Raw genomic sequence first — 22,573 nt, 5'->3', positions numbered from 1 at the left:
AAAAATAAGCATTGACCATCCTCTTTAATATTTTGTGCAAACTGCTAGTCAGAGCAATAGGACAATTTTTTTAGAAATTTCGGATCCCTTCCTCGCTTAGCAAAGTAACCGCAGTTGTGACATCCCTTGAAGAGCAATTTCTAGCCAGGTGGCCAGAAATTGCTCTTCAAGGAAGATTCTGTTGTATAGGAAGAGCAAGCGGTCCATGGATTTCGGGGTAAGTGTTTAATCATTTCATAATGGATGTCATCTAGCCGAACAGCACTAGCCTTGGTAAGCATCAGAGCTGTTTTTAGCTCATAGATGGTAAATGGCTTATTAAATAGATGAATACTTTTTGATGTAAAATTGAGAGCCTATTTTTCAGCTTTGTGTTTAAGGACCAGAAACTCTGGGGAGAAGATGTTGCTGAGATGTCAGAAAAATGTTTCCCCAAGCGCTTTAACTACTGCAGTTGAGTCTACAATAGTGTATCCATTATATTCCAGGACAGATGAGAGACCTGTGCTGTGTATTTTCTTTTCATTTTCCGGATTTTGACCCAGACCACCTTTGTGCTAGTCATGAGGGTAATAGATGATGAAACGAATCAACAATTCCTTGTAACTCTGATGGCAAATATAGCATGCTTTGGTTCATGCACATTTAAAGGCTATTAGGTTGACAATAGTAGGATATCATCGGAATATCCTCCAAACTTTATTTTGTGCCTTTCATGCTGCTGTGCATTCTGAATTCCACAAGCGTTTGGGAAAAGGTGGAAATCAAGTGGATGTTTTCGGAGTTGAAATTGCAGCTGCATGGACCATGCTCTCTGTGATGTCCGTGACTGCATAATTCATAGGCTCATGACTGACTTCAGTGATATCAAAATTTGTCAGATCTTGAAAGGCATTCCAGTATGGCTGATCAACCTTCCACTGCAATAACCTAAAAGGAAGATGTTGTTTCCCAATATGTAAACAGGTTATCGTGGGGAAGTGGACACTTCCATATGGGGTTTTCCCTCCAATTCCCAGGTAAGAGAAGGGGAGCCGACAGAAAGATCAGTGACAGAAAATGTACAGGTAGGCATGTGGAAAATGGTGTTTGTTCACAGATTTAGAATGGACAGGACATTGTCAGAGAGTATATGCTCTATGACTCGTCCCCTTCCATTGATGCCAACACTACCCCACAGCATGTTATGTCCATTAAAATCCCTTTGGGGATTTTAATGGACATAACATGCTGTGGGATAGTATTGCCTCCCACAAGAATGGGGTAGGCAACTGCATGACAAGATCACAAAGGTCTTTCTGGGGGTGTCAGTCCCAGTTGGCAAATAAATAGAGATATTGTTAATAAAAACTCAGGAGGGCAGCTCTGTAGCCAGGTGGGAAGGAGCAGCAGTGCGTAGCACACACTTCTTGATTAGACCGGGGTTCGAGCCCATCACCACCAAATACGGAGGATGCGGAAAGGTCAGGGAATGACCACCACATATTCCCAGAGCAATATGGCCTTAGTTGCTAACGCTCCTAAAAACCAAATAACAAACAACAACAACAACAAACATAACAATAAAAACTCCATTATACAGTGAATTGCAACAACCTCTATGCTGGATGTAAGTTGCAAAGGCTGAAACGGGGTTTGGTTGCTCACGAGGATAGTGACTGGGATATCAGCAATTCTTTCCTTACAAATAATGGTAATATTACGCATGGCGAGGGTCATCAGATAAGTCCTTTAGATAAGTCTCCTGTAAACAAAAGCATGCTGGTTCATGCTTTTGCAGAAGTACATTGATGTCTTCTGCATTTTTTTGGAATCCATGATAACTCCACTGTAGGTTTTTTTTTTTTTTTTTTTTTGATTTGGTAGTTGTTGGCGCATCGGCTTCTGTGGCCATATTGCACCTCCCAAGGTTTTTGCAGTACTTTGATCCAAGCCCGAAGCGGGAATCGAACCCGCGACCTTTGGGTTGCCGGGCAGGTACTTTACCCACTCGGCTAGCCCGGTCGGCTCCACTGTAGGAATTCAGCCATTACTTGGGCTTGATGGATCTGGCAGTCAGTTAAAAAGTGCTGAGGGCTTACTTTATTCAGTCTTGGATTTATCTTTTCTAGGTGGTACGGACGGTGTCCTGTGTCCATTTCTTCCTCTGCAAAGAGTTCCAAGACTATTTCGTCAGGTACCTCCTGGTTTCAACATCCATTTTTTTTTCTTGTACTGATGTTGACAGTTGGGGTTTCTGCTCCATTACTTACCACTCAATTTTTGTACTCCTGGGACACAAGGAAGTATCAATAATGCAGTGTCAGCTGACTGAGTTTTCTGTGCTGGTTTTTCTGAGCAGGCTATAGGCGTAAATGACTCTTTCAGTAGTAGTCATTTCAGTTTGAGTCTCAATAAAACATAAGCAAACCTTAGCCACAATTATGAGAGCATCCTTGGACTCAGGGAAGGTCCCCACGGACTGGAGATGTGCAAATGTATCCCCAATTCACAAAGGGGGAATCGAAGGGTGACACGAGTAATTACAGACCAGTTAGTTTAACTTCTGTTCCGGGTAAAATATTGGAGTCACTGGTTAAAGATGCATTGCAGGATCATCTAGACAAGACTGCAGCAATAATTCAGACACAGCATGGGTTTGTTATGAGAAAGTCTTGTCTGACAAATCTGATTGGTTATTATAATGTGGTTACAAAGGAACTGGATGTAAAAAATAATTTTGATATATACTTGGATTTCAGGAAAACTTTTGACATCGTTGCGCATGGAAGACTACAGTACAAATTGGAGCAAAATGGTATTAAGGATAAACTGCCACAATGGATAAAAGGATGGTTGAGTGGGAGAAGACAGAGGGTGGTAATCAATGGGTGCTGCTCTTCATGGACTAATGTTATTAGTGGAGTCCCACAGGGTTCAGTGTTGGGTCCACTGTTGTTTTGTATATTTATCAATGATATTGATGAAGGTATATCAGGCTTAGTGTCGAAGTTTGCAGATGATACAAAGGTTGGCAGGGATGTTGATGACAGTAATGGCAGTAGAAAATGAAAAAGACCTGGAAGTAATTGTGCAGTCAGATATGAGGTTTCCTGAGCAATGTAGACAGGCTGCAAGAGCAGGTCATGGGGTTTTGTCAATGATATATAGGAATTTTGCTAGCAGGGAAAAGGTGGTGATTGTCCCTCTGTATAAGGCAATGATCAGGCCACGCCTTGAGTACTACGTACAGGTCTGGAGGCCTCATTTTAGGAAGGGTGTAGATTTGCTTGAGCATGTACAGAGAAGAGCAACAAGATTTGTGAGAGGGGAATGAAGGGATCCTCTTACCAAAAGAGGCTTAAGTTCTGCAAATTTCAATGGCTGGAGACTAGGCACCTGTGCGGTGATCTGATTGAGGTGTATACACCTTGAATACACCTTGAAAAAGGTGAGGTGTATACACCTTGAAAAAGGTGAGGTGTATACACTTTGAAAAAGGCCTTGAATGGGTTGAGCACACTGAATTCTGATGAGATTCTTCCACTTGTTCAGATTACGAACCTAAGAGGGCATAAATTCAAATTAAGGAAAGACAGATGTAGAATAGATGTGCGGAAATTTGTCTTTAGCCAGCGGGTGGTCGATTGCTGGAAAAAATTTCCATCTGTCGTTGTGGAAGTTGATAAGTTAAATAAATTTAAGGAGGAACTGGACAAACATTTAGAGGGAATGGTTGTGTATTTTTTTTGGCTGATTCTGCATAAGCTCATTCACTTGCTTTCTTGCATCACATGCCACTACTACTACTATTTCTTGGCAACCTTTTCAGCATATGTTGCCTTATTACTATTTACTGACTTAACTGCATTTCTAGCCTCCTGATATGAGATATCCAGCTCTGCCTTTAGTCTTTGCATTTCTTTTTCTTCCTTCCACCTCTGACATGCTCAAGAGTATGCAGGGTGCCCGTCTTGGCAATTAATGCAGTCAGATTTTGTGGCTTCGCAAGATGTAATTTTATGGTCCTTAGAACCACAGCAAGTGCACCAGGGCAGACCATTTGTGAATGTCCATATTTCTGACACTTAAAGCACCTTAACAGATTTGGAACATATAGATATAATGTGCAGTGTAGATAACCAGTTTAATCTCACTAGGTGATATTGGCATATTAAAAATAAGGATGAGGTTTCTAGTTGGCACTAGATTCCCATCCTTACGTATAGAAGTCACTCCATGTGGTTTCAGCTCTAAATAGATCTTCTCTTCAGACAATTCAAATAGATCCCATTCAGAGATCACACCTCGGGATGAATTATTATCATTTTTTTTTTATGTGAACCCCAAACAAGAGAGGTATTAGAACCTATAGTACTTAGTAACATGCTTGGGTTGGAGGCTGAGAAGACGAAAGAAGATATTTGTTGGCATTGGACTTGAACTTCTGTAGATTGTAATTTTCAGGAAATACGTATGAAGAAAGGTTGTTCCAGAAAACGGCAGTTGAATGAATATATGAGGAAGATGAAAAGTTGGTTCTGTGGGTTTGAAGTTGGACAGTAAATGGATGTTGGCTGGTGGCGGCACGTGTTCAGACTGTTTTGAAAGAGAGAGTGGGAATTATAGAAGCCAATTCAGAAGAACAGTGCCCATTGAAATATCTGTAGAAGAGGCATGCAGCAGAAACAGTACGCCTATGAGAAAGCGAGTGGAGAGACTCTGTTAGAGATGAATCATTAATTAACCTAACTGCCCTCTTCTGAATGGAATCAAGAAGCCTGAGAGAGATTTTGGGGGCACCACCCCAGATATGGGAACAATATTCCATGGCAGGGCGGATTTATACAGAGTGAGCAGCTGTTTGGAAGAAAAGTAACGCCGAGAGCGAAAGAGAAAACCAAGTTTTTTTAGATGCAGAGGAAGCAATATTTGTAATGTGCTTGTGCCAAGAGAGATTAGAAGTCAGGGTAATCCCCAAAAGAGATATACCATTTTGCCTAGAAATCGGAGTGTCACTAAAGATGAGCATATGAGCAGAAGAATCTTTTTGCGAGATATAAGACAAGACTAAGTTTCAGAAGGGTTGAAATCAACTAAGTTGTCTTCGTCCCCCACTGGAGAATTACCTGAAGATCGGCATTTAAGGAATTGGTAGCAGATTTTCGAGAAGTTGAAGTTGATTGAGCAGGACAAGGTTTCTCAAAATGGAAAGCGGAATGCAACGTGCTATCATCGGCAAAACTATGGATAGGATTGCCAGTCAATGGAAGATGGTCATTAATATACAAGAGGAAAAGAGTGGGGGGAAAGAACTGAACCTTTGGTGACACCAGCATTAGTGGAGAAGTTAGAAGACAGAGAGCCATCTACCATCACCCTCAGTGAGCGATCAGAGAGAAAACTGGATAACCAATTACTAAAAACAGTTGGCAAACCATAAGATGGAAGCTTGCTTAGAAGACCTTTATGCCAAACACGATCAAAAGCCTTTGAGATGTCAAGAGCAACTACTTGCGTTTCACCGAACTTTTCCATTGAATTAGTCCATAAATGGGTAACATAAGCCAGAATATCACCAGTGGATCAATACTGAGGGAATCCATACTGGCGATCATTGATCAGACGGAAGGTTTCTAGGTAGTTTAAGAGTTGGCGGTTAATTGATTTCTCCATTACTTTAGAAAGAGTAGAAGTAATTGCAATCGGACGATAATTGGATGGGAGGGATTTGTCATCCTTTTTAGGAACTGGCTGGATATGAGCAAATTTCCAAGCAGAAGGAAAAACACCTTTGCAATAAGAAAGTGAAAAAAAGGCGGCAAAGAATAGGAGTAAGTTCAGGAGCACAGCTTTTGAGAACAAGTGGAGAAATACCATCAGGACCTAGAGCTTTCTTAGCATCAAGATGCATCAAAATCCTTCTGATATCCTTTGGACGGAAGACCACAGGAGGCATTGAATGGAGCGTGTTGGGAATGGTGGGAAGTGTTTTACCAAGATCATTAATACATGAGCTGGAAGAAAAATGGGATGCTAGCAGGTCAGCTTTATCCTTGGCTGAAGTGACAACAGAACCATCTGGTTTGGACAGAGGTGGGAGCAGAAATGGGCAAAAGTTGCGGCCAATAGCTTTGGCAAGAGAACAGAATGCTCGGCTACCATTAGGGCAAGAAGCAAGTTTTCTACTCTTAGCCTGTTCAAACTCTAGTTTGGACTGATTAATAACTGCTTTACAATTGTTGCGAGCCTTGGTGTAGGCAGAAAATGAGACTGAAGAATTAGAAACAAGCCAATTACGATATGAAACATTCTTCTCTTGAACAGCCTTAGCACATTTATTGGAAAACCAAGGTTTAGATAAAGGACGAGATTTTAAAGTGGAGTGTGGGATAAAGGATTCCATTCCTGCAAGAATAATTTCACTGACACAATCTGAGCAAACGTTGACATCAGAAGTTTTGAAACAGTAATCCGACCAAGGAAAAGAAGAAAAGAAGTCTCGCAGGTCATCCCATTTTGCATTCTTGTAATGCCAAACAACACGAGTTTGGGAATAGCCATGAGATAAAGGTTCCATTGGAGAAGAGACAATCACTAAGTTGTGATCTGAAGTGCCTAAAGGACCTCTCATTTCGACCATGTACTTAGAAGGGTTGTTTGTGAGAAAAAGATCAAGCGTATTGGCTGTATGATTAGGATTGTCCGGTACTCTTGTAGGTAAATGAACAATCTGTGCTAGGTCATTAGTAATTGCAAAAGCCTCAGTTTCTCGACCTGCTGGGTCGGTGTGGCTAGAAAATGGAAGCCAGCTGGAGTTGTGAACATTAAAATCACCAAGGAAAATTACCTCACTGTTAGGAAAGTTGAACTGGAGAAAGTCAAGTTGCATAGAATTATGCATCTTATGGGTTGTTACCATAATTGGCATTCCCCCAAAAAGACCTCAGAGGAGCTGTTCAGAGTACTAATCACATTTAGTTTCTTATAAGGATATTCCCACAATGCAGCTGTTTTACAGATTTTGGGAGCTTGCCAACTCTTCCAAGCACTTATGAATGAAGAAGGTAGACATTTTCCCTATAGATTTCTCTCTGGTGGAATGGAATATCAGATATCTAGGTGTTGGATCTGATATAGCTTCAGTCCTGGGTATCTTTGGTGAAGTGATGGTGTCTGCCTTACTGCCTTTAGCTTCTGGTAGGGACAGTGTTGGGGGTCCCAGAAGAAAAGTTTAGAGTATCAGGATTCATGAGATTTTTTAGCTTGGTTCAGTGCCCGTGCGACCCCCCCCCACCACAGAGCCCAAATGTGATGCCCACTAACCAACAAACCAACAATCAATAAATGCACTCAGGAGTGGGATGGTAAAGCTACTCAGACACAATACCCACGCTGCCACCACCACCACCCTGAATGCTGTCCCTCGGACCTAGAGAGTAGGGGCATGGCATTGACACTTGCAGGCGAACCCAATAGCCAATTGATCCTGGCTGAGCCATCCAGCACCACCCATCTTGTCGAAGCAGTGATCAAAGTGGTGTGTTGAAGCTGGGCCCTTCAACTACCAGGATCCCCTTTCTGAGTTTCCACAGGTTGCAGCACAGAGCAAACATGCTGGATTCCTGGGATATTAGCCTGGAACCTAGGCAGTGGTCACTGGATCCCAGTGATGCTAATCTGCAGAACCAGTAGCATCATTCGAAGGTCCCCTCATCACATACAGGTGCCCACGTCAAGGGGTTTACTTTAGAAATACATCTCACGTGCAAACTAGAATGAAATCCTGAAGAGGCACCTTTAATTAATTTAAATTAAAGGGTACTTTTAACTAAAATTTAAAATTAGTTTGAAATCCTTAATTTAAGAATTAGTTTTTAAAATTTTATGAAAATAATGTGCCCCAAAGCATAATTAACAAAATAGTCTGAAGTCTAAAGATTTAAAGATTTTGTTTTCAACACATAATTATTTTATTTATTCTTTATTCTTTTACAAGAAACAAAGTTTCTCAAATTGAATGATTCTCATATTGAATGAATCATGTTGATTTAATTCAGTATGAGAAACTGTTTCTTGTAAAAGAATAAACCATTTTGTTTGGAGAAAAAAAATCATTATATGGTTTAGAGTTAAAACTTAACTGATAAATTACTTAATTTTCTGATGATGCAAATGAACTTGCATTGGGATTTTGATGCCAAGTGTGATGAGTTAAGTTGAGATAAGAATGACCACCTTCAAATGGGTGTAAGAAACTGTTTCTAGAGATCAAATAAACTAATTAATCTGTTATTTTCACGTGTTATTTTATGTAGTCACCTAGTTGCATAGTTATTTTATGTAGTTCAATATATATATTATGCATTATACTGATTCTTACCGGATAAATGCTGTTGTTTCTACCATAGCAAAGTCCTGCATAAGAAGATCTCTTTCTGGTTTTGATGCCAGGCTACCAACAGCATATCCAATACCTAGTTGTATAGAACCCATAATCTGTGTGGTTTGGATCTAATTAAAACCAAATTAAATTTCAATTAGAAAACTAGCTCTTACACATATTGTGTAAAAGCTAGTTTGCATGGTGTCTACACAAATATCAATATTCAAAAAAAAAAAAAAAGTTATAAAATTTTTAATTACAAGTATAAAAGCATTTCTCTCATTTTAATTCAGTTCTGCCACCTGATTTTGTAAAAGGTGCTATATATTGAATTCATGGTGTTGCAGGAGCTTTAACTATTGGGGTGGGGGGCACAGGATTTTTTTGGAGTTTTATTGTAAATCTTGAATGTAATCCAATTGCAGCTAACAAAAAACAAAAAAGACAATTTGAACATAGCTCATATTTGAATATATAAAAATCAAAATTTATCTAAGTAATAAGAATAGCATTAAAATTAGATTAATTATTTAATTAATGATTTCATTTAACTCCATGCAACAATCTGTTTATTGGCTTTATAACGTTCAGAAACCCTATGTCCAGAACATTAAATACAGAGTAGGGTCTCAAAGCATGTGTGAGTTAGGTCAGCTGACAGAAAATTATTGTTCTAAGGTAAAACTATGCATTTTTCAGAATCCACGATAACTCCACTGTAGGAATTCAGCCATTACTTGGGCTTGATGGATCTGGCAGTCAGTTAAAAAGTGCTGAGGGCAAACTCCTGTAAACCATATATGCATGTATATGCACATAGAATTTGTGCAAACTGAATGAACATAAATGATAAATAAAGTATAATCAGGATAAGTCTGTGTCATAAAGTGTGCACCTCTAGGGAAGACTCTGGTAAGGCTAAAATCAGATATTATCATCTAGTATAAAATCCTTACTTGTATGAATGAAAAGCCAACTATGCATCCACTATGAAATCAAGCTTTCTATTCCTGTCCTTCCACTTCCGCACACTGCAGACTGACATCATAAGACAAAGCCAAACTATAACTACAAGTTAGACACAAGTATCAATCAGGGATAAGTCATGCATGAGTAGGGTCATGTACTCTGTGTTCAGGAAAATATGAAATCCTACTGTATTAAACATTGTTATTTACAGATATAATTTTGGATCTACATTGGAATCCTTTTATCAGGTCTAGAAAACAAGTAAAAAGAAAACATTACAGCAATTTTGATGTGAATGTGAGAATAAATTTCATGTACTAATTAAATTCGATATACAAGTACTACATGAACTACGTGAACATCATAACTTTTAAGTCATCAGGAATAAGCCTTCTGCCAAATCCCTTTTAATCCAAATATATATGATGAAAATAAATAAAATAAGCAAAATTAAAGTATATGCAAATAAGCAAATTCAGAGTATAGCAAAAATAAATAAAACTTCAGACAGAGCTGAGGGAGAACTGAATATTCTGATTTATAAAAGATAAGAAATAATAATACCTGAGAACATAACAGTTCCTATACTGGAACCCAACAGTACTGCATGGTCCTTACGTAAATGAGCCAGTCTTTTATCAATCTAGTTAAACCATGCACTCAGAGAGAGAAGGAAAAAACTGGTTATAAAGGAGGATCCCAATGAAGTCTAATTCATATCATGAAAAATGGCTTCCTTAAATATATATATACAAAGGGTACTAGGAAGGTTTTGCAATACTTCCCCTAGTTTGAGCCTTTTGCTTTGCTTTGCTGGTCTGAGTCATGATTTCTATTCAAGTTCAATAAAATTCCAATACAAAATATAACCCTAAACCTATATCCCAATGCAGTTATAACGCTATACAAAGGGTACTAGGAAAGTTTTGCAATACAGCTTTGTTTATTTAATTTTTTCAAAGTAATTTCCTCTACATTCAATACACCTCTCCATCCTCCGAAACCAATCTTTAAACCAGTTCTGCCAAGTTTCACTAGGGAGTAAAGCACACTCGTTGTCCCAAGCCCGTAGAAGGTCCTCATCACTGGAAAACCGCCTCCCTTTTAGCTTCATTTTCACATGCGGGAACAGTGCAAAGTCGCAGGGAGCAAGGTCTGGCCTGTAGGGAGGGTGCTCGAGAAGTTTCAGTCCTGTCGTGGTCAAATATTCGGTGCAGGCTTTGGCGCGGTGAGCTGGAGCATTTTCGTGATGGAGGTACCAGGTGTCCATTCTTGACTTTGGCCGCAGGTTCTTCATAGATCCAATGACTTTAGGCAGGCATTGTTCAGTATACCACTTAGCTGTGACTGTCTTCTGCGTGTCCAAAACGACACGTTCCACAATTCCACTCGATTTGAAAAATACAGCTATCATTTTCTTCTTTACAGATCGGGATTTTCTGACAATTACCGGTGTGTCGTCATCATCAAAGACCCAAACTTTTTGTTTTGAGCCTTGGTAGGCAGATCGTAATAGTACAGCCAAGTCTCGTCACCTGTCACGATGTTGTTCACATACCGAGATTGTCCCTTATCAAACTTTTTTAACATCTCCCGGCACCAAGTCACACGTCGTGTCATCTGCTCTTCAGTCAGTTGATGCGGCACCCAGAGAGAACAAAGTTTCTTCACGTGCAAATGATCTTGCAGAATCGAACGAATTGCTGGTGCATTTAGGCCCAAAGTATCCTCTATCTGTTGGTAGGTCACTCGCCTGTTTTCGTCAAGCATTTTCCTCACAGCAGTAACGTTTTCCTCCGTAACTGACGTTCGTGGCCTTCCCGGCCTCTCAGAATCCTCCAGAGTGAAATTTCCCCTTTGGAATTCTCTATACCACCTGAATATCGTTGTACGATGTGGACAATCATCATCTAGTGCAAGAGTCATTTCTTCTAAGCACTGGTCTATGGTTAAACCACGCACGAAATTATACCGCAAAACTGTCCTTATCTCATTTCGTGACCACGATGCCATCGCAAGCACTTTACACTCTCACTACTAATGAATAACTGAGCCCATCGACTTGGCGCGGCGGCTACTATGCACGTATGAACATGTCTCAACATGCAGCAACAACCAGCTTCCTGTGATTCATTGTTGCATCATATTGCAAAACTTTCCTAGTACCCTTTGTACAAAGGGTACTAGGAAAGTTTTGCAAGGGTACTTTCCTAGTACCCTTTGTACAAAGGGTACTAGGAAAGTTTTGCAATATGACGCAACAATGAATCACAGGAAGCTGCTTGTTGCTTCATGTTGAGACATGTTCATACGTGCATAGTAGCCGCCGCGCCAAGTCGATGGGCTCAGTTATTCATTAGTAGTGAGAGTGTAAAGTGCTTGCGATGGCATCGTGGTCACGAAATGAGATAAGGACAGTTTTGCGGTATAATTTCGTGCTTGGTTTAACCATAGACCAGTGCTTAGAAGAAATGACTCTTGCACTAGATGATGATTGTCCACATCGTACAACGATATTCAGGTGGTATAGAGAATTCCAAAGGGGAAATTTCACTCTGGAGGATTCTGAGAGGCCGGGAAGGCCACGAACGTCAGTTACGGAGGAAAACGTTACTGCTGTGAGGAAAATGCTTGACGAAAACAGGCGAGTGACCTACCAACAGATAGAGGATACTTTGGGCCTAAATGCACCAGCAATTCGTTCGATTCTGCAAGATCATTTGCACGTGAAGAAACTTTGTTCTCTCTGGGTGCCGCATCAACTGACTGAAGAGCAGATGACACGACGTGTGACTTGGTGCCGGGAGATGTTAAAAAAGTTTGATAAGGGACAATCTCGGTATGTGAACAACATCGTGACAGGTGACGAGACTTGGCTGTACTATTACGATCTGCCGACCAAGGCTCAAAACAAAGTTTGGGTCTTTGATGATGACGACACACCCGTAATTGTCAGAAAATCCCGATCTGTAAAGAAGAAAATGATAGCTGTATTTTTCAAATCGAGTGGAATTGTGGAACGTGTCGTTTTGGACACGCAGAAGACAGTCACAGCTAAGTGGTATACTGAACAATGCCTGCCTAAAGTCATTGGATCTATGAAGAACCTGCGGCCAAAGTCAAGAATGGACACCTGGTACCTCCATCACGAAAATGCTCCAGCTCACCGCGCCAAAGCCTGCACCGAATATTTGACCACGACAGGACTGAAACTTCTCGAGCACCCTCCCTACAGTCAGACCTTGCTCCCTGCGACTTTGCACTGTTCCCGCATGTGAAAATGAAGCTAAAAGGGAGGCGGTTTTCCAGTGATGAGGACCTTCTACGGGCTTGGGACAACGAGTGTGCTTTACTCCCTAGTGAAACTTGGCAGAACTGGTTTAAAGATTGGTTTCGGAGGATGGAGAGGTGTATTGAATGTAGAGGAAATTACTTTGAAAAAATTAAATAAACAAAGCTGTATTGCAAAACTTTCCTAGTACCCTTTGTATATATAAATACAGGGTGATTCAGGAGAATAATAAATATTTTGGAATGTTATAGTAGCGATTATTCCGAGTAAAAAAGTTCATGTAAACATGTGTCCAATTCCAAACAATGGATGGGGAGATACAGCCATTTCAAACTGGTGTGCACAAAGCCATTATGAGAGGTATTAAAGAATGATAAATGACTTATTGTTTGTATTTAGTGACTTTTTGAATGATACAAGACAAATAATTTACAAATTTTTTATAGTTCACAATAAATGTTGGAAAATCCCACTGCCCAACCTCAATGCACTTTACAACTCCTGTGGTAATGTAATGTTTTGTTCTTCTGAGGTTCTCTTGGCATTCCTTTATCTGCATAAAGTGGTTCCTTTATGCAGATAAAGGAACCACTAGGTGGCAGTGATCACAGTGTGCTGAAGTGGGATTTACTCAAAGAGGTAACTACCGTCAGGGGTAAAGGAAAGGGTTTTTGCTTCCGTAAAGGGGAGTACAGTGGTCTCAGACAGTTTTTAAATTCTGTACAGTGGGATCGACTGACGATGTTACAAACAGTAAATTCTAAGTGGGAAGCATTCAAGGAATTAATCGTGGAAGCTACTAGACTTTTCATACCGATGAAGAAATATTGTTCAAGGTTTAGGCCTAAATGGTTATCAAATGAACTAATGAGACTCGTGACAGAGAAGAAAAATGCATGGGATGCATATAAATTATCAGGCGACGCAGAAGCCTGTAGCAGATATAAGCTAGTCTGTAATCAGGTCACAAAGGAGGTTCGGCAGGCAAAGGCGGATTACGAGAAATCTTTGGCAAAAGATGCTAAGAAAAACAGCAAGGATTTCTTTACTTATATAAACTCTAAAAGGAAGGGGCTGAATATGATTGGTCCACTTGACATCGATGGTTCGACTGTTGATGATCCTGCTCAGATAGCAAACAAACTGAATGAGTATTTTGCATCTACATTCACACGTGAGGAATCATTACAGTTTGAAAATGGAAGAAGGTTATCAAATTGTAGCAGTGTGCTTAATGATTTTGTAATAACTGAGAGCAAAGTGGAGGAGAAATTGTTGAAGTTAAACATAAGAAAGGCACCTGGGGCGGATGGGATCTATCCAGTTATATTAAAGGAGGCGGCAAAGCAACTAAGCAAACCCTTAGCCATAATTATGAGAGCATCCTTGGATTCAGGGGAGGTTCCCACGGACTGGAGATGTGAAAATGTATCCCCAATTCACAAAGGAGGTTCGAAGGGTGACACGAATAATTACAGACCAGTTAGTTTAACTTCTGTTCCGGGTAAAATAATGGAGTCACTGGTTAAAGATGCATTGCAGGATCATCTAGACAAGACTGCAGCAATAATTCAGACACAGCATGGGTTTGTTAAGGGAAAGTCTTGTCTGACAAATTTGATTGGTTATTATGATGTGGTCACAAAGGAACTGGATGCAAAAAATAATTTTGATATCATATACTTGGATTTCAGGAAAGCTTTTGACACTGTTGCGCATGGAAGACTACTGTACAAATTGGAGCAGAATGGTATTAAGGGTAAGTTGCTACAATGGATAAAAGGATGGTTAAGTGGGAGAAGACAGAGGGTGGTAATCAATGGGTGCTGCTCTTCGTGGACTAATGTTATTAGTGGAGTCCCACAGGGTTCGGTGTTGGGTCCACTGTTGTTTTGTATATTTATCAATGATATTGACGAAGGTATATCAGGCTTAATGTCGAAGTTTGCAGATGACACGAAGGTTGGCAGGGTTGTTAATGACAGTAATGGCAGTGTGCTACTGCAACAGGATCTAGATAATTTGGGCAGATGGGCTAAGAAGTGGCAACTGAAGTTTAACCTTGACAAATGCAAAGTATTGCATATGGGTAGAAGTAACCCCAGAGAAACGTACCAACTGTGTGGTACTACACTTAAGGTGGTAGAAAATGAAAAAGACCTGGGAGTAATTGTGCAGTCAGATATGAAGTTTTCTGAGCAATGTAGACAGGCTGCTAGGGCAGGTCATGGGGTTTTGTCAATGATATATAGGAATTTTGCTAGCAGGGAAAAGGAGGTGATTGTCCCTCTGTATAAGGCAATGGTCAGGCCACGCCTTGAGTACTGTGTACAGGTCTGGAGGCCTCATTTTAGGAAGGATGTAGATTTGCTTGAGCGTGTACAGAGAAGAGCAACACGATTGGTGAGGGGAATGAAGGGATCCTCTTACCAAGAGAGGCTTAAGTTCTGCAAATTGCAGTGGCTGGAGACTAGGCACCTGCGCGGTGATCTGATTGAGGTCTATAAGGCCTTGAATGGGTTGAGCACGCTGAATTCTGATGGGATCCTCCCACTTGTTCAGAATACGAACCTACGGGGACATAAGTTCAAATTAAGAAAGGATAGATGTAGAATAGATGTGCGGAAATTTGCCTTTAGCCAGCGGGTGGTTAATTGCTGGAACAAACTTCCATCTGTCGTTGTGGAAGTTGATAGGTTAAATAAATTTAAGGAGGAACTGGACAGGCAATTGGAGGGTATGGTGTGATTTTTTTTTTTTTTTTTTTTGGCTGATGCTGCATAAGCTCCTACACTTGCTTTCTTGCATCAAGTGCCACTACTACTACTACTACTACTACTACTAGGGCAACAGTATCCAAAATGCAAGCAAATTTGTATACTGCACTTTTCATCCATCCCCGCAAACAAAAATCTAACAGAATGAGGTCTAGAGACCTTGGTAGCCACTGAACAGGACCACCGCAGCCAATCTATCATTCAGGGAAAGTTCAAATTAGGTATTGTATCACCAGATGGGTATAATGTACTGAAATTCCATCAAGCTGAAAGTACACCAATCCTTGTAGCCAAGGGAACATCCTCCAATAGTAGTGTCAGTTCATTTTGCAGAAATTCTAGGTAAATGAGCCCTGTACGATGATTTTGAAACACAACAGGCCCAATCAAATGATTGTCGATGATACCATACCACACGTTTACAGAGAAGTGATGTTGAAAATTTGTTGCTACAGTGGCATGTGGATTTTCGCCTGACCACCTATGAGAGTTATGGGTATTGCTGATACCATCATGGGTGAACGTAGCTTCATCACTAAACACTATTAATGGAATTAATCGCTGATTAGCATTTACCCACCGACAAAATTCCAATCGCTTGGTGTCATCTCCTGGTTGAAGGTGTTGCATGTGCTGTATGCAAAATGGATACAAGACGTGCTCACATAATGTTCGCCATACCCTTGTCTGTGGAACACCGATACACGTAGAAATTCTTTGTGTGTTAAAAGTAGGACTATATTCTACTGACTGAAGAATGTGTTTTATTTCATCCACATTCTGTTCATTTGTATGTTCAGAAGAAATATGAGTGCTGGGATCTGTACCAGTCTCGTGCAGTTTGGTGTAAACACTAGTATACGCTCCTGAATCCGGTATTCTGCAGTTAGGAAACCATGGTATTCTCTACAAGCAGCTGTAGCAATTCCACCACAAAAAAAAATGTAGACAAACACCATATCAGCATATTTAGCATGTCTGAAGACATGCGACATTTTTAACAACACTTCTACCTGTCATGATATACTGTATTTCCCCATGTATAAGACGCACCTTTTTTCGAAAAATTTGGGGTCTAAAAACTGGGTGCGTCTTATACAGTGGTTGTAGATTTTTTTTACTTGCATTTCCCGCTTTTTCACGCTTGTTGTCTTTGCGCTCATTGTTTTGCACTTGTTATCAGTATATTAGGTTATGTTTTGCCACGTTCTACCCAGAAATGGCTCAAAAAATATTTTCGTACAGTGCTGAATTCAAGTTAAAAGTGATCCAGTTTGCAAAAGTGAATGGAAATCGTGCTGCTGAACATAAGTTTGGTCCTCCTCCAACTGAGAAAACAATCCGAGACTGGCTACAGGAAGAAGAAACCCTACTGAAAACGCCACGGCAGAAGAAGGCCATTAGAGGCAAGTCAGCAAAATGGCCTGATTTAGAGAGGGAATTGAACATATGGACTGAGGAGCAAAGGGCAACTGGAATTCCTGTGTCCACAAAGATGGTTCAGCATGAGGCAAGAAGAATTGCTGATGAAAAAGATGTTACTGATTTCAAAGGAGGACCCAATTGGTGCTTCAGGTTCATGAAACGGAATGGACTAAGCATGTGTACACGCACCAGACTAGCCTTGTCCTTGAATTTCCTTTGAATGAATTTGAATTTCCCTTGAATTTTGAGAAGGTCCTTGAATTTCATCGTTTTGTCATTCAATGTCGGAAGACATTTCAGTTTGAGTTGGGACAGATTGCAAATATGGATGAAGTCCCCTTTCAATTTGATGTCCCAAGTAACAGAACTGTTGATAAGAAGGGGGTGAAAACTGAAACTGTGAAGACAAGTGGACATGGAAAAGAGTCATTATACAGTTGTTCTAGCTTGTTGTGCCGACCGAACCAAACTGCCTCCTATGCTGATTTTCAAATGCAAAACAATGCCAAAAGAAGACATTCCTCGAGGAGTGATTGCCCACGTTCATGACAAGGATTGGATGGATCAGGATGGGATGAAGATCTGGTTTGAGAAAGTTTGGAGCAGGAGACCAGGTGGGCTCTTACGCACACCTGCCCTATGGGTGCTTGATCAGTTCAGGGCACACATAACATAAAATACAAAGAAGATTGCTGCAGAGCAAAAAACAAACTACCTGGAGGCTTGACATCCCAGCTCCAACCACTTGATGTCAGCATTAACAAACCCTTCAAAGCTGCCAGGAGAGACGAATGGAACCAATGGATGAAGTCTTCTAGGGACAATCTGACACCAGCAGGAAGAGTAAAGAAACCAACTATGGGAGAAGTTTGTACCTGGGTGAAAAGATCCTGGGATAATATCAAGATTGAGATCATTGTGAAGTCATTTAAGAAGTGTGGCATTTCAAATGCCATAGATGGAACTGAGAACGAGGCAATATATGAAAACAGTGATTCGTCATCAGACACAGATGAGGACAAGTTAATGGATGGGAGTTTTGACAGTGATGAGTTGTATGAATTTTATGATGAATAAAACTTGAGTTCAATAACTTTATGTAATACATTTTTTTTCAAATTTCGGGCCAAAAAATTAAGGTGCGTCTTATACATGGGGAAATACAGTAATTGCTTCTTGGCAACATCTGATTCAGGGAGCAGTTTCAAACAGCTGTATCTCTATATCCATTGAGAATTGGACACATGTTTATATGAACTTTTTTACTCAGAATAATCAATACTATAACCACCCAAAATATTTACTATTCCTCCTGAATCACCCTGTATATAAAAATTTATCAATATAAGAATGGCACCTGGGGTGGATGGGATCTATCCAGTAATATTACAGGTGGCAGCAAAGTAGTTAGCAAACCCAAAATCATAATTATGAGGATGTCCTTGGACTCAGGTGAGATCCCCACTGACTTGAGTTGTGCAAATGTAACCTCAATTCACAAAGGGGAATCAAAGGGTGACATGAGTAATTAGGACCTGTTAGTTTAACTTCTGTTCCAGGGAAAATATTGGATTCACTGGTGAAAAAAGCATTCCAGGATCATCTATACAAGACTGCAGTAACAATTCAGACACAGCTTAGGTTTGTTAAAGGGAAGTCTTGTCTGACCAATCTGAATGAATACTATGACGTGGTTACATGGGAATAGGTGCAATAAATAACTTTGATATCACACACTTGGATTCTAGGAAAGCTCTTGACACTGTTGAACATGGAAGATTGCTGTAAAAATTGGAGCAGAATGGCATTAAGGGAAGTTGCTAGAATGGATAAAAGGATAGTTGAGTAGGAGAAGTCCTTCATCAATGGACACTGCTCATTGTATACTAATGTTATAAGTGAAGTCCCCCGGGGTTCAGTGTTGGGCTCGCTGTTTATATATTTATCAATGATATTGATGAAGGTATATCATGCTTATTATCAAAATTTGCCGATGATACAAAGGTTGGCAGGGTTGTTCTTAATGGCAGTAAGGACTGCATGTTGCTATAACAGGATCTAGAAAAGTTGGGCAGATGGGCTGAGAAGTGACAATTGTCATTTAACATTGACAAATGCAAAGTACTGCATATAGGTAGAAGTAATTCCACAGAAATGTACCAAATGTTTCATTCTCCACTACTCAGAGTAGTGGAGAATGAAAAAGACCTGGGGATTATTGAGCAGTCAGATACGAAGTTTTCTGAGCAGAGCACATAGGGTGCCAGAGCAAGTCATGAGAGCTTATCAATGATATTACAGGAATTTTGCTGGCAGAGACAAGGAGGTGATTATTCCTTTGTATAACGGCCTCAGTAGCCAAGTGGTCAGGAGTGGGAGTGCAGTAGCACACGCTGTCTGCTAATTACGGTCGATCTGCCAATCTGCACTCTACCAGCGTGGCAGATTTTGGTCCATTTTTCTCATCGTGGCTTGTTGAGGAGGCTTTCATCCTGCAGTGGGTTGATAATGGCTGCAGTTTACCTTTTCTTTTTTTTTTTAATCCCTTTGTTTAACACAATGGTCAGGCCACACCTTGAGTACTGCTTACAGGTCTGGAGGCCTCATTTTAGGAAGGATGTAGAGCTTCTAAAATGAGTTAGTTAGTTAGTTATTTGGTTTTTAGGAGCATTAGCAACTAAGGCCATATTGCTCCGGGATATGCGGTGGTCATTCCCTGACCTTTCCGCATCCTCCGTATTTGGTGGTGACAGGCTCGAACCCCGGTATAATCAAGAAGCGTGTGCTACGCACTGCTGCTCCTTCCCACCTGGCTACGGAGGCACCCTAAAATGAGTACAGAGAAGGGAACAAAGGGAGTTCTCTTACGAAGAAAGGCTTAGGGTTCTGTAAATTGCAGCATCTGGAGACAGGTACCTGAGAGGTGATCTGATTGAGGTGTATAAGGCCTTGAATGGATTAAGCAGGCTCAATGCCGATGGGATTCTTCCTCTTGCTCAGATTACAAACCTGAGGGGGCATAAACATAAATTGAGTAAAGACAGTTGTAGAATATATGTGCAGAAATTTACCTTGGGCCAGAGGGTAGTTGATTACTGAAAGAAACTTTCATCAGTCATTGTGGAAGTTGATAGCTTTAATAATATCAAGGAAGAACTAAAAAATCTATTGGAATGAATAATTGTATGAAATGGAAATTTTTTATTTTATTATTGTTATTTTTTTTTTGGCTGATGCTGTATAAGCTGGCTTTCTTACATCATATGTCTTTTATAATGCTAACATGAGGAGGAAGTCAAACAGACAGTGTACTTTATTTTATTATTCACTTATTTATTATTTTTTAATTAAATTTTTGGCTAGTAGTAGTAATAGTGGCATGTGATGCAAGAAAGCAAGCGTATGAGATTATGCAGCATCAGCCAAAAAAAAAAAAAAAAAAATTTTTATAAAACAATTCCCTCTAAATGTTTGTCCAGTTCCTCCTTAAATTTATTTAACCTATCAACTTCCACAATGACAGATGGAAGTTTTTTCCAGCAATTAACCACCCACTGGCTAAAGGCAAATTTCTGCACATCTATTCTACATCTGTCTATCCTCAATTTCAATTTATGCACCCTCAGGTTTCGTAATCTGAATAAGTGGAAGAATCACATCAGAATTCGGCATGCTCAACCCATTCAAGACCTTATATGCCTCAATCAGATCACCTCGTAGGTGTCTAGTCTCCAGCCACTGCAATTTGCAGAACTTAAGCCTCTCTTGGTAAGAGGATCCCTTCATTCCCCTCACCAATCTTGTTACCCTTCTCTCTACATGCTCAAATAAATCTACATCCTTCCTTAAATGAGGCCTCCATACCTGTACGCAGTACTCAAGGCGTCACCTGGCGCCTTGAGTACTGCGTACTCAATACAGAGAGACAATCACCTCCTTTTCCCTGCTAGCAAAATTCCTATATATCATTGACAAAACGACAAGACCCTCCCTGGCAGCCTGTCTGCATTGCTCAGAAAACTTCATATTTGACTGCACAATTACTCCCAGGTCTTTTTCATTTCCAACCACCTTAAGTGTAGTACCACACAGTTGGTACGTTTCTCTCGGATTACTTTTACCCATATGCAGTATGGGTAGAAAAGCTGTTGAAAAAAAGCCGTGAATTAGGGTTGAATTCGAAAGTATCTGCAATTCAGCCCAGACACGATAGGAGGGAGTATATGATGAGAGCCTTGTCGATCAATTCGGCCGTGGAAAGATTGTGCACGGCTCAAGGGGTAGAATTTTTTTCAGCCTGGTCTGTACTTATTAACAGGAGAGACTGCATCTACAGGGATGGGATACACATAAATAGAAAGGGTGCAAGAATATTTGCTGATGCTATCGAGGCAGTGTTAGGTGGGTCGAAAACTGCCACCTTGGGGGGATACAAGGACTAACAGATTAACAGTAGCCACTGGCAGAGGTGAAAATGATTCTTGCGCTTCTTCTATTGGAATGAACAGCAGCATGGAAAACAAGATGCAGGATATTTCAGAGACTGCTGGAAGTCATTGCAGAACAAGTAAACACATGGGTTGTGTTAGGGTAGCTAAGAACAGGAACAGGTGCATGTAATACTTGCGTATACACCAATTCTAGGAGTTTGGTAAATAAAATTGATGATGGTTGTTATGGCTGTTATTGTTATTTAGAGCATTAGCAACTAAGGCCATATTGCTCCGGGGATATGCGGTGGTCATTTCCTGGCCTTTCCACATCCTCCGTATTTGGTGGTTACGGGCTCTAACCCCGGTCTGATCAAGAAGGGTGTGCTACGCACTGTTGCTCCTGCCCACCTGGCTACGGAGGCGCCTAAAATTGATGAATTTGAGGTATTGCTCAAAACATCAAAGGCAGATATTGTTGGGATATCAGAGACGTGGTGTCACACAGATATAAAGAATGCAGAACTGGAATTTGGGGAGTACAATGTGTACAGAAAGGATAGACAGGATAGGAAGGGAGGAGGGGGTTATGCTATTAGTTAAGAAACACACGAAATCCAAAGAAGTGAAGATAGTCAACATCGCTGGACAGTGCAGTGCCGAGTCAGTTTGGTGTGACATAAGCATTGGGAGATCAAAATTGAGAGTAGGAGTGTGCTATAGACCTAATGACTCTGATGATTATAATAAGAAACAGTACAGGGAAATAGAGTGGGCCAGTAAATCAGAGAGTCTTATAATGTAGGATTTTAATTTCTCAGATATTAACTGGAATTTGTGGTTGGTCACTCACACACTAGAAAGGCTTTTGTGGATTTATTGGATGATTTTTTTCTACATCAGTATGTTCGGGAGGCAACTAGAGGGAGTAATACTCTTGATCTGATTATCAGTAGTGATTCTTCATGAATTTAGAATCTCCAGATAAAGGAACCACTAGGTGGCAGTGATCACAGTGTGCTGAAGTGGGATTTACTCAAAGAGTTAACTACCATCAGGGGTAAAGGGAAGGGTTTTTGTTTTCGTAAAGGCGACTATGATGGTCTGAGATAGTATTTAAATTCTATACAGTGGGACCAACTGATGATGTTACCAACAGCAAACTCAAAATGGGAAGCATTCAAGGAACTAATCTTGGAGGCTACCAGGCTTTACATACCAACTAAGAAATATTGTTCAAGGTTTAGGCCTAAATGGGTGTCAGATGAACTAATGAGACATATGGCAGAGAAGAAAAATGCATGGGATATATAAA

The 22,573-nt window shown here is 40.4% G+C and overlaps 1 protein-coding gene across 4 annotated transcripts in view; it reads right to left on the bottom strand.

Annotated features, from left to right (window-relative positions):
* LOC150088291 (phosphatidylinositol 4-phosphate 5-kinase type-1 alpha-like) overlaps nt 1–22,573 on the bottom strand; it is a 743,292-nt gene that overhangs the window by 606,708 nt on the left and 114,011 nt on the right. For all 4 annotated transcript variants that reach the window (XM_090370677.1, XM_090370676.1, XM_090370679.1 and 1 more), the window contains one exon: nt 8,363–8,493. In XM_090370677.1, coding sequence (XP_090226803.1) covers nt 8,363–8,493 — 131 coding nt within the window. The remainder of the gene's footprint in view (nt 1–8,362; nt 8,494–22,573) is intronic.

The sequence above is a fragment of the Mastigoproctus giganteus genome, chromosome 3 (assembly GCF_048544385.1).
Source record: "Mastigoproctus giganteus isolate SK-2022 chromosome 3, ASM4854438v1, whole genome shotgun sequence".
In the NCBI taxonomy this organism is placed as follows: Eukaryota; Metazoa; Arthropoda; class Arachnida; order Uropygi; family Thelyphonidae; genus Mastigoproctus; species Mastigoproctus giganteus.
The sequence above is the reverse complement of the archived record's forward strand: the minus strand, read 5'-3'. Positions and strand labels throughout refer to the sequence as shown.